Source organism: Coffea eugenioides, chromosome 7 (assembly GCF_003713205.1).
Source record: "Coffea eugenioides isolate CCC68of chromosome 7, Ceug_1.0, whole genome shotgun sequence".
Taxonomy (NCBI): Eukaryota; Viridiplantae; Streptophyta; class Magnoliopsida; order Gentianales; family Rubiaceae; genus Coffea; species Coffea eugenioides.
This window is the reverse complement of record NC_040041.1, coordinates 13,418,496-13,431,258: the sequence shown is the minus strand read 5'-3', so window position 1 is coordinate 13,431,258 and position 12,763 is coordinate 13,418,496. Positions and strand designations below refer to the sequence as shown.

The 12,763-nt window shown below is 34.4% G+C and overlaps 1 protein-coding gene across 1 annotated transcript; it reads right to left on the bottom strand.

The window, feature by feature from the left end:
• Window positions 1–7,970: 7,970 nt before the first annotated feature.
• Window positions 7,971–10,597, bottom strand: LOC113776957 (WAT1-related protein At5g40240-like). The gene is made up of 7 exons (XM_027322009.1): window positions 10,398–10,597; window positions 10,234–10,299; window positions 10,017–10,130; window positions 9,363–9,621; window positions 8,850–9,011; window positions 8,541–8,692; window positions 7,971–8,172 (listed from the first exon to the last, which is right to left on the bottom strand). The coding sequence occupies exons 1-7, from the start codon at window positions 10,595–10,597 to the stop codon at window positions 7,989–7,991; spliced, it is 1,137 nt and encodes a 378-aa protein (XP_027177810.1). The 3' UTR covers window positions 7,971–7,988.
• Window positions 10,598–12,763: the final 2,166 nt, after the last annotated feature.

Here is a 12,763-nt window from a genome sequence, read left to right as displayed (position 1 = left end):
GCACTTGTTGAAATCTAGGGCTAATGATTGACGAAGCTCTAGTAATTTGCTATGTGATTTTTGCCATATCTTGATCCATATTATGATTTCGAAACGGAATCGGAGCTGTGGAAGTTGTATCGACCTTGCGAACTCGAGTAACTGTGATCAAATTAATCAAAAATATTTTTCCAGCTAGTACTATATTATAAAACTCCATATCTAGTGTTTTGCCTAAAACTTTCCAACTTGATAATTTTCTTTAGCTCAATCTAGCCTTGATAGCTATAGTAAATAAGTTCTATAGCTTTTGAAAACTCTAAGTCTTATTTTAATTCCTTTTCTTTCCTTAAGCTTTGCACTTGGATAGTTAACTATAGGAAAAGTTCCAAAATACGAGTTTTACTAATCTTAGTGAAAAGCTTGGGAAACTTGCTCGGCAAGAAACCCTATTTTAGGAAAAATAGATTTTAAGGATAATTTTTGCAAAAGTCGTAACTTTAAAGAAATGTTCAAAGTAACTTCCTAACATGGATATTAAGAGGTTTGTCGACTTATTTCAAGAAAATAATATTAGTTACCCTTTTATAAGGATAAGTATCTTAAGGAAAACTATAATAAACATTTCTTCTATTTTTGTCAAGTTTTAACCTAAGGGACTCTTGATTCTTCTAAGAAAAGTAGACTAGTAGTATATTAAATATACCTCGATGTCTATAAGCTTAAAAGCTGAGTAGAAACTTATAGTTTCAAAATTTGGTTTTTAGGATATTGCGAGGACGCAGAATTCGATTCCCAACTTGATATCTGAACTCCACTTTTGGTGAGTGTCCCTGCCTGTTCTATGCTTACTTGGTTAAAGTGCTTTCTTGACTCGATATGTGATAATTTGCAAAACTAGTTTTTAGAATATTGTGAGGACGCAGAATTCGATTCCCAACTTGATATCTGAACTCCACTTTTGGTGAGTGTCCCTGCCTGTTCTATGCTTACTTGGTTAAAGTGCTTTCTTGACTCGATATGTGATAATTTGCAAAACTAGTTTTTGATCCATCGAAGTGAGCAGTGTGTACTTTATCACACTAGCCGTTCGAGTGGTGACTTGTGTGAAGTGTTTTTCGTGAATATTTTGCTTGCGCTTGCTATAAGTGTTGGACGTAAAGTCGTTGGGTGAATCCCTCGATCAGTCTATAACAATCAAGTGCTGGACGTAAAGTCGTTGGGTGGATCCCTCGACCAGTCTATAATAATAAATCAAGTGCTGGACGTAATGTCGTTGGGTGAATCCCTCGATCAGTCTATAACAATCAAGTGCTGGACGTAATGTCGTTGGGTGAATCCCTCGATCAGTCTATAATAATCAAGTGCTGGACGTAAAGTCGTTGGGTGAATCCCTCGATCAGTCTATAATAATCAAGCGGTGGACGTAAAGTCGTTGGGTGAATCCCTCGACCAGTCTATAAATATAAGTGGTGGACGTAAAGTCGTTGGGTGAATCCCTCGACCAGTCTAAGGTATACCCGAATATTATTGCTTCCCTATTTGTTTACTTCAGTCGAATCAATACGTGTTAATTGTTTCAAGTGATTGCATGATTTTGGGGCACCACTGAGCTTTAGCTCACCCCACGTTTATTTGTTTTCCTTGACAGGTTCTGGAAACTGAAAGCCTTGAACTTACTTATGTTTCTTTTCTTTTGGATGTAATGGATATTATGGCTATTGTGTGGGTTGTATTATGCTTCAACATGAATTATGTACTTTTGTTTTAGATTGCCACTTGATGCTGGAAAAGTGTAAAACCTAATTTCGATATCTGGTTCGTATGAATTTTATTTGTATATCCGATTTGTACAACCCTAGTCCCTGGTTGTAGCGCATGGGATGTTTAGGGGCCGTTGACTGGCCGCTTTAAATTACTGCTACCTCTGAAGTTAATGTGGTTTAGTGATTGATTTTTTTTTTAGGGAAGCGATATTGTAATAGTTTAGGTTATTCTTCGGAAGGATTCGGGTTAGTGTGCGTGCGTGAGTCCTGGCGAGAGCTGGGCAGACGGCCCGCCAACCCTCTGGTTCGCCTTAGGGGAAAGTGGGGTCGTCACAGCACCAGTACGTGAAGTGATGCCAAACGCGAACTACATTTCGGTTGACACCACCAGCCAGCCAGACGTGAACGCGCCCCACTAATTTTATAGGATCGTGTGGGAATCTTGTTGCAATATTTTTAACATGGTCCACTCATGAATTTATAAAGAGAGACGTTCAATTTTTGTTTCGGAATAAATATCCGATGAATTGATAGTAAGTTGAAAATTTATATTCCACTTAGGAATTGATAGTAGGTTGAAATTTAATTTTCTTTAATCTTCCTTTCACCCTTCTAACTAGCTATAGTATCTTGAAAATTTATATTCTACAAAAGAGTGATTTATAAAATATTCTTTATTTTGCGGATCTTGGCTTAAAAAATTTCATGCTTGAGAAATTTTTTGTTAAATTCACATTTTTCCAACCGAGGGTTAACATGAACATGAATAAATAAATTATCACTTAAAGAGTATAATAGTCACAGAAACTCAATTGCAAGACTATTTCATCTTTTTGGCTAAGTCAAAGCAATTATTGGAAAGAATCTTTAACCAAAAATTACACATGTAAAGTGCCTATTGTTTACATTTAGGAGAAAAGGGCAAATAATTCCCCAAATCTAGTGGGCAAAGTGTAATTTAACTTCTCCTATTGTATAATTGTCTAGTTTATTGATTACACTATTGTTGTTCTTATTGAAAGCACTGTCCATCAATCCTTTTAGAAAACACTATCCATCAATCCTTTCAAAAAAGTATTTTCTTTTTTTTTTTGGATGCAATTTCATACAAACTACTAGTTATCAAAATAAAAAAGATTAATCTTCTATACAATAACAATACATATACTATCATCATTAGATGCATGAAAATTAATCTGAATTTTAATATAAAATCTAAATTTTGCATATGTGCCGTACATTCAATTCAAATGATGGTGTAATGTATATAAGATTAACTAAAAATATGTATAGTGCCTTGTTATTTGGGAATAATCATTTAGGACATCTTCATTTTTCCTAACCAAGTCACACTCGCTGATTTGCTATAAACACCCCTACTAAGGCACTAAATTGGCGCAATCACTTTCTTATCTCAAACAACCTATCCATTCTTATTTTGTCTTTTCTAGGTCTACTTTATTGACTTCAAGTATCGAAGTTGCTCGAGGTTACTGCCCCAATTATCCCCTCCTTCAGATTTTTCATCTTGCAGGGGAATTGATGATTTAGGTCTTTAATTAGGTGGCCGTCATTGTACATCTCCACATCATGGGAGGGGCAATCTATGATCAAAACAGTGACGATTGAGTAGCCAAATCCTTTCAAAGATATGGACTCAACCCATCCCAGCCTTAAATGTATCTATCAGAACGACAGAGTTTCACATGCATGGCAAATTTCCTTGTCCACTGCTTTTGCACGCAACAAGTTGCTACCAGCTTTGCTTGACATTAGTGGCTTAATTTGGACTCCGAATCGTCAATAAATTCTCAGATTCGGTTGCCAAATTTGTCCGAACCAACTACTAGTGGTAATGTCTTTGGGGATGACCAGTTTATCCTTTGGGTGTTAATAAGTTAGAGTAGGATGTGAATAAATTTAGGTAGAATGTGAATAAATTGAAGTAGAGTGTAAAAATATTTTAAACTAATTATTATACCCTGAAATGGACTATTGAGACCCCAAATCCACATTCCAACTCTATAGACATCAAATCAAATGTAAGACCCTGTTTGATAATCAAATGGATTCAGAGTTTAATATGTTTAAATGTATTTGATAACAAAAAAATAGAATGTCTTAATTAATTAAATGGCTCTAAATTGCTTAGGCAAAATTTACTCAAAACAATAAGTGATAAACTGTTCACTTATCAGTTATGGTGCGTTTGATAAAATTGAAGTCTGAAAATTAAAATTTAAAATATGAAATCTGAATCCATTAAATTATTGAAGTATTAAGTACTAAATTTGATACATTTGAGTGTATATCATATTAAGTGATAAGTGAATAAGTTATCACTTAATTTTGGTAGCAAATTTTGCCTAAAAAATTCAATGCCACTTAATTAATTCAGATGTTCATTTTTTTTATTATCAAACACATTTGTACGTGTTAAGATTTAAATCCATTAAGTTTAAGTGCTGAATTGTATTATCAAATAAGGTCTTAATGCAGAATACTCTCAAATGTTAAGATTCAGTGACATAACAGATTCAGATTTCAGACTTCAATATTATCAAACATACCCCAAATAAGGCACGTAAGTGTCGCAAGTTAACAGAACTAAAATTTCTCATATGCCAAACATCAACCAGGAATAGGTAGTGCAAATGGAGAAGGTAATTTCTGATAAACCAATAATTGAATATGGGCTTCCGTTAGATAGTTGTCAATAGGGCTGCAAACGAGTCGAGTTTTGGCCTAATCGAGTCGAGTCTCGACATAATTTCATTAAACTCGAACTCGAGCTCAAGCTGACAATTTCAAGCTTGAGCTCGAGCTCGACTTGATTCGAGCCGAGCTCAAGCTCGAGCTCGAAAAAATAAAAAATAATTATTTTATTTTTAAAAAAATAAATAAAATAATATTTATTTCTTAATAAATAATAAAATATTAAGGATATATATGTAATTTTACTATTAAAATTAAAAAAATATAAAATATATATATACTTAAAATAAAAAATAAAAAATATATATATACTTAAAATATAAAATATATATATATATATAAATATATATATACTCGAGCTCGCAAGCCGGCTCGCGAGCTAACGAGCTTAATATTTTGAGCTCGAGTTCGACTCGAGCCGCTCGGAGAGCAGCTCGCGAGCGGCTCGATTCGTTTGCAGCCCTAGTTGTCAACTCCGTATGTGAGAATATGTACGGTTTCAGGGTAGTTTAGATCACATAGTCTGTGTAATTTCTCTTTTCTTTGCAAATAAAGATAGGATTCTTTAGAAAAAAAAAAAAGAGTATGGGCTTGAATTATGAAGTAGTACTATTTCTAATATTGTGCGTGGGCATTCATATTTCCACTTCCTCCGTGGTTACAAATTGGAATTCTATGCAATTGTTGCAACAATGGACTATTGTATGGTGCAAGTGATCAATGGTCCAGGTGATATGATTATTTAAAAAAAAAATTTGAATACATGTCAAAATTTGATGTGTTTCGATAGCATATTATTTGAAATATTTTTAGAATAACTACTAAAAATTTTTGTAATGTAACAATATGTGAAATAAAAAAGATAGTTACCAGTTGGAAAATTTGTTGCACACGTGTTACAACTTTACATGTACACTACTTTTGCATGCAAACTTGCTATCTATTTTCTTAACAATAATGGTTTGGGATGTTGGACTCTGAATGTGAAAAAATTTAGACAGCCTAGCCAAAATTAACCAACCAGTACTACATTTATGGATATTACTGATAGTGTATATACTAGTACATGCATAAAAAATGATTAATTTTATATATACTGATAATGTATATACAAGTACCTTTAGATATGTGTCACCTAACTCTATTTGAATTTAAATTTTATTTTTTTTATTTATGTGACATGCATTCAAATGTGCTGTCAATCTACACTGAATATTAACCCTAAAAATTCACACACAGCATTCAACAATACTCACACATATACACATCATGGACTCCACATTCATGGACGAAGTCCAACCGTATGGTATATCTGGCAGGTCGAGCATTGTTAGGGTGGAGCTCTGGGTTAGCTTCACTTTAATATTTGTTGGCCCTGAAGATATTGCCCGTAGTCAATGAAAAAACAAAACTTCTTGATACTATATGCATTAAATGGCCCTTGAAGCGAAAAATTTGAAAAAGATAAAATCTCATTTTTCATGAGAACAAATAACATGGAAGATGCTTCCAACTAAGAGCAGTTTGAATTTGAACAAAAAATTAAATTCATTGCCCTTTTTTAGATAAAATATCATAAACTTATTGAAATCTGAAAACAAGTGCAACCTAAGAGCGGGAGTGGGGAGAGGTGAATTAGGTTGTATAAAATCAAATAAATTATGGCAAAATTTCATTCAATTTTAACTAGCCAAATTTACTCCAGTGATCACACACTTAAACAAGCAAAAGTAGTAGTAAAGATAGAAAAGATAAGGCAATTTAATCCATACAAACAAGTGGTAAAAGAGAGCAATCAAAGTAAAGAGAATACCAAACCAAACAAACTCCCAGACTTCTTCTAAACTTGGAGTTAATTCCACTGATAACTTCTTCAATTGATGGTGAAGCAAACCATATGGGATCCTAAGTGCCATTTCAGTAGTGGCAACTCAGTACCATTTCTATATTTATGCCAAGTGTAATGTTTATTTAATTTGTCATGTGCTGTTTATTTAAGTTTCTTCTACCTTCACGTGATAAATATGATTAGCACTGAATTTGATATCAGGTAGTGATACAAAGGATTCTAATTGGAAGCAAACCATCTTGTACGTAAGAAAGTTCACTCTTTACTCACTCTAAACACTCTTTAGTTAAACCAAAGAGCTGTACTACTTTTCTCTAGTTAACTTTCACTATGTCATAATTCAATGCTTACCAATGATCTGAGAACTATCCTTTCTTTGCAACCTCGCAAAGAGTACAAGAGAACAAAGAAGAGTATTTTCTAGTTAAAATCACTCTTAAAAACTTGTATTCATTGTAGGTAAAAGGTTTTTTTTTTTTAAATGTTGAAACTTTATGGGACTTATAGGATCCCAAAAATTCGTCAAAAATACCCATCAACGTCAAGTATTAATAGAAAAAACTACCCGTTAGCTCGTTCGGCTGGCCTAAGTCGCAAGTTGCTGCCAAAGTGCTGGCCGAAGTCTATTTTCTCAAATTTGTAACATCACTTTGGGCAGCCGATCATTTCTTCAAGTAGCCAAAGCTGTGGTCGAAAGCTTTTCTCAAATAGCTATATTTCTACTTTGGACGACCGAATGAGCGGCCGAAATAACTTTCAGAATGTATTTTTCTGCTACAAGACTCCGAACGGCCAAAGGAATGGTCGAACAAATGGCAGAAGTCATTTTCAGCTGTGCTTTTCTGCTTTGGACGACGAAGATACGTCCGAAAATGTGGCTAAAGAGTGTTGAGGCTTTTCCTTCTGGACACAACACTTCTGACGGTCGAAACTGATTTCAGGCGTTCGAACACTGGAATTCCTTTGTAAAGTTTCTACTTTTGTGACAGCTCTTTTCTTGAAGGAGTCTGGTCAGACGAAGAAGCTTTTTGGGCACCTGAACTCTTGAAATTTCTCGCAAAGTTTCTGCATTTACGACATCTTCACTTCATGTTATACCGACCACTTTTGCACTAAGTTTAGGCCATCTTAACCCTATATAAAACTCTAGAGACAACTACATAGCAACTTCATAAACATCATTAGATTGCAATCATTGGTTTCTTAGCATCAAAACTAGGGTATTACCTTGATTGACATTCTCTCTTTTTTTGATAATGACAAGCTAATGATGCTCAAGCAAAGATAAACATGATAAACATAATCGAGAATCATTTTTTCCCCACTCCCCCTTTTGACATCATCAAAACTAGAGAGTAACTCCTCCTCAAAGTAAGTATGCATCAATATAAGTCACCATTTCTATTATAGATAAAAATATATATATACACACCAAGAATAAGATCTAAAATTATGCACAAATGAACAAGATCAGAAAATTCACATTCACATAGATAGAAAATGATGTAATTTAAAAGAAGAAACAGAACACTAATATGACAATTGGCAGGTTTTTGTAAAAAAGAAAAAATAATGAAAATCTAAAAGTTCCTACGTGTCTCCTGGTTTTCTTCATTTTTATAAAATGACATCCTTAGAAGACACATTGGGAGTGGACTTAATTGCGTTTGGTTAATTATTCAAACAGTCGCAGTTTGAAACTCTTCGCTTGTTGAACCATGGTATGCCTCTAATAATGGAGCATTTTCAGCGGAAGATTCCACAAACTCAGCACGCTTTTGTGATGTCTGGCCATTGACTTCTTGTGCTTTTGCCCACATCAACACGTAAAACCCAAAGGATATGATCAAGGACCCGATCAAGCTGCAAGGTAAATATTATTTTAAAATATTTTGTATGAATTAAACCATATACATATAACAAGAATTTAATGTGTGTAAATAAATACCAGGACTGGTATGGTAGTGTTGGGAATTTGTACAATTATGCGCCATTGATGTATTCCTTTCAAGATTTGGTATACATGTTTATACACCGTTGCATTCATATATTAGTCAATTAGCATACAAGAACAGAACTCGCATTTACAATCAAAGTTGTACAAGTGTATGCCAAATTTTGTTAAAAGCGCATCAAATGACACAATTATATCAAAACCTTAACTGTATCTGTCCTAAATGCAGATGTGCATAGTACGTGCTTGGCTCGAATGTCATTCAACTAATGCGTACCATCCAAGGTAAAGATCATCGCCAAGAAAAATGAAGCCCATCACTGCAGCAATGGCAATTGATAATGGCTTAAATAAAGCTACATATACAGGACCCTTTATGTGTAAACCCCAGGTGTGGACAAGAACACCGAAGCATGATCCCATAAGTCCCTGAAGAAGGAAAAATTATTGAGTGTAGTGATCCACGGTAATTGAATTTGATTCTAGCTAGCTATATGGGCAGTGGGTAATGGATTCAATTAGCCCGCAATACAAAACTACACTTTGGAGTTCAAGGGTAGAAAATATATTAGGTGTATGCACTTACCCCGTACAACACCGAGTACAACCGCACGTCAGGTTTGAATATGTTCCATGCACTGGAATTTGATACCTCGATTAAACAAACTGGTGCTGCAATGATCATACATGATAGGTTGTAAAAGAAGACCACAACTAGTTCTGCTGGATACCTCGCAACAGCCTTGGCCTAAATGATAAATGATAATGACTTATAACTACTATATTGGAAATGATAATAAATCAGAACTAGATGCAACATCATAAAGAGTTGTAAGATGATAGTCGGAGCACTTTTCCAAATGAAGATTATACATTCATTCTTATGTAGGAAATGTCTTCAAAACCCATATTTTGTTTCAAATCACTTTTTTCCGTTCTGATTTGCCATCTTTCTTAAGTAGGCTTCAAGAATATGAGGGGTAATGTGAACATCGAAGGGAAAAAAGATATTTTACAGGAATTCAAGGGGTGCAATTACAGGACAAAATTGATGGATTTTAAAATCATAAGATGCCGATTTTGGTTTTTAATATGTTACCTGAAAAATATACCAAAGAGAGACCATAACATATTGAGCAGCGAGGAGGGCACCACCTTTGACCCAATCCGATTGTTCAGCGCCGGCAGTGATCATGGCTATTGCTGGCTGTTGTTCAGAAACAGAAGCTGAAGCTGTAGGGCTCCTTATCAGCACAGGACCTTCGTAGAGAACCACCAGTAGGGCTCCGGCAATCGTTATTAGAGTCCCAATTATCTTAACCTGGGTGCTCAAGCTTTTCATTTCTAGCTTTTCCATCCTGATCATGACAAGAAATATTGGTCTAGTTTGCTAAGTTGAGAAATATAATTTTGCAAAAAATATACCTTATTTATAATGAAAACGAAAAAAAAAGAGAGTATTGAAGCCTTAAATTCAGTGTTACCCTACTATATTATCAGAGAAAATTGATGGGCACCGAGAAAGAGGGTTTTAGATACAACGCTTTTTAAAAAAAAAAATAATAATAATAACTTAAATTGTATGTGGAAGTGTCTAAAAGTTGGGGTAATAGATATTACTACTATATGTATTTAAATGGTAATAGTTATTTTAGCCCCGATTTAAAAAACATGACGAATTAAATAAAGTATGAATTTACCATAGAAAATCAATTATTATGCAATGACACTAAAATGAAAATTTAAAAAGAACCTTAAGAGCACTGCGAGGACAAATGTTGAAGCCGGTGTAAGGTTGGTCATGGCAGAAGCCAGTGTTGGAGTACTATACTCAATTCCTACGTATCCAAGATATTGAGATACGAAGCTGAAAATAAAATTCCAAAACAAAATTTTGGTAAACTCCTTTAGGACAAACAATTACATACGAATATCATCATGGTTGACATCAGAAAGCATAAGAAATATACCCAAGAATCCCGAGGGAGAAAAATCTAGCAAGGATACCAAAACTTAAAGGAGGAAGATCAGATTTCCTGTCAAGATTTAACCCCCAAAAAAAAAAAAGTTTGAATAAGTTACTGGATTAGTTATATGGAAGATTGAGATGAAGAAGGCTTGTGAACTAGTTCACCTGCGGAAGAAGAAGCAAAGAGGAAGGAGGAGACTAGCTGCAATCCCATAGGTATATAACATGAAAACGTGAAAGTTCAAACCCTTTAAGGTGGCCGCTTTGAAGATGGTGCTCAAACCAACGTTGGTACACTCCACTGTAATCATGGCTGTGAAAGGAATCACCTCTGTATAACAACCTCTTTCTCTCCAATTCCCCATCTTTCTTGTTCTTTCTTTCCTCCTCTGCAAAATAGTACAATCTGTACTTTGGAGTCTTGAACTCACAGGATTGGAAGTTATAGTGGTGCAGTAGTTAGTTGCTTCACTTAAATTATGTTTACTTGGATTTTGACCAATAAGGATTCCTTCGATGGCAATCAAGTGATGAAATAGTCAGTCACACCACAAACCAACGGAAATAACTGCTGGACAAATTGACTTTGCAAAAATACTCACTTGATATGGTTCACACGAAAGCCTTCAAAGTTCTAATTTAATTGTTTAGAAGGGTTTGGTCTAATAGTTAAGATTGAAATCTTAGAACATAGAGGTCTTGAGTTTAAAATCTTCTTTTCATTTTTTTGTTTTTTTTAAATCTCACCATTCTCCTGCTGAAAAAAAAAAGTCAAATCTGAAATTACCATTCTCCTACTCGGGAAAAAAAAAAGTCGAATCTGAAATTATTCAAAAAATGTTACCTATAGCAGATTTAGTAATATTCCTATGAAACCAAGGCTTCAACCTCCAATCGACCCAAAATAAAAGGGCGATATGCATTTGTTTAGTGGAGCATGTCAAGGGGATGATTTTTATCTAATTATGCATTCTGTTACTAAGTTGAGGGGCAAGTTTTATCTAACTACAAGTCATAATTCATATTTAATACTTCTTTCATTCTATTAAAAGTGTCAAAAAAGGGAGTAAGTTTCTCTTCCTTTTCTAAACTCTTTTCTCTAGAACTCTTCCAATCAAGATTTTCTTTTATCTCTATCATGGGAGAGAAACTAAATCTGCTCTTTTCTCATAGGAGAAAGCACTCTTTATAGTTTTTAGTGTCTCTTATTTGAATAAATTCTATCCTAGGATTTCCTAATAAGAGATTTTTTTATCCTAGAATCTCCTAGTGAGAGTTTCTTCTCTACTAGATTGTTCTAGTGAGTTTTATTCCCTTCTAATTTTTTCCTTCTGAGAGTTTTCTAAATTTTTATCTTTGTGAAATTTGAGATTTTGTAGATCTAGAATTTAGTTTCTCAGATCTGCAATTTCTCCATCATTATCAGATCTAAATTTCTCTTTGGAATTGGATCAGTTTTAATCAAATTTGATTATCAGCAGACATGCACTAATATATTGGGTTACAGTGATTCATCCGAATGGAAGATATAGGAGTATCAATATTATCTTTATTTGTATTGTTTTCATAGATCTGTTATATCTATTAATTTCATATCTATATGTACATGTATCATGTTTATTTGATGTATTTTCTGTCATTAGTGCAAATTTATTTAAATGAAATGATCTTTTCTATAAAAAAAAAGTATCATATTTTTCTTTAGAATTAATCTTATATACACTGTCAGTGTATACATTATCACCATTAGATATATGACACATATGCAAATTTAAATTTCAAATTCAATTTTTGCTCATAATCATCTATCCAATTGTGATAGTATATATACTGACAGTACATATAAAATTTAGTCATTTCTTTATCTGTCCCAAAATTGTGTCATTTTACCAAAAATAGCAAGTAAATTTTTCTACTTAATCTCCACGCTGCTTCCACTAAGTGTGGGTCCAACAAAGATTATCAGAATCGATGAACGCACTAAACTAGTGCATCACCCGTACGGAGCAATTGGAATTATACGTGCTGACGCTATATGGATTGGATTGCCACTTTTAATTAAATGTGTGGGGTCCACGGCATTGGCCAATTGCAAACGCATTTTGGACAGCTTCTAGGTTGGCAATGGGCCTGGGTCGGGGGGGGGGGGCGGCAATTGGAATATACGTGCCGCACGCTATATGGATTGGATTGCCACTTTTAATTAAATGTGTGGGGTCCACGGCATTGGCTGTATTGCAGACGCATTTTGGACAGCTTAACTGCTTACCTTTACATAGGGGCGGGCGGGGAGTCCACGGCCCCGTTGCCTATTAATTCCCCCCGCTCCCGCCCCTGTCCCCGCCCCCGCTTGGCCCGTCTCACCCCCGCCCTGCCCTGTTTTTCCCGTTGGACAGTTGTGAAGTTAAAAAAAATTTATTATATAATTTTATTATAATTAAATTTGAACAAATAATCAAATACTAAAATATCAACATATTATCAAATTATTATTCATTGTAACTTCACAATTGAAATTCATAAAAATAATT

Excerpts from the sequence above, each read along its gene's own strand:
- LOC113776957 (XM_027322009.1), bottom strand. The coding sequence starts at position 10,597 with ATGGGGAATTGGAGAGAAAGAGGTTGTTATACAGAGGTGATTCCTTTC. Across the intron at positions 10,300-10,397 it reads CTTTGCTTCTTCTTCCGCAG|GAAATCTGATCTTCCTCCTT; the intron begins GTGAACTAGTTC and ends AAATCTTGACAG. Across the intron at positions 10,131-10,233 it reads TTCTCCCTCGGGATTCTTGG|CTTCGTATCTCAATATCTTG; the intron begins GTATATTTCTTA and ends TTTTATTTTCAG.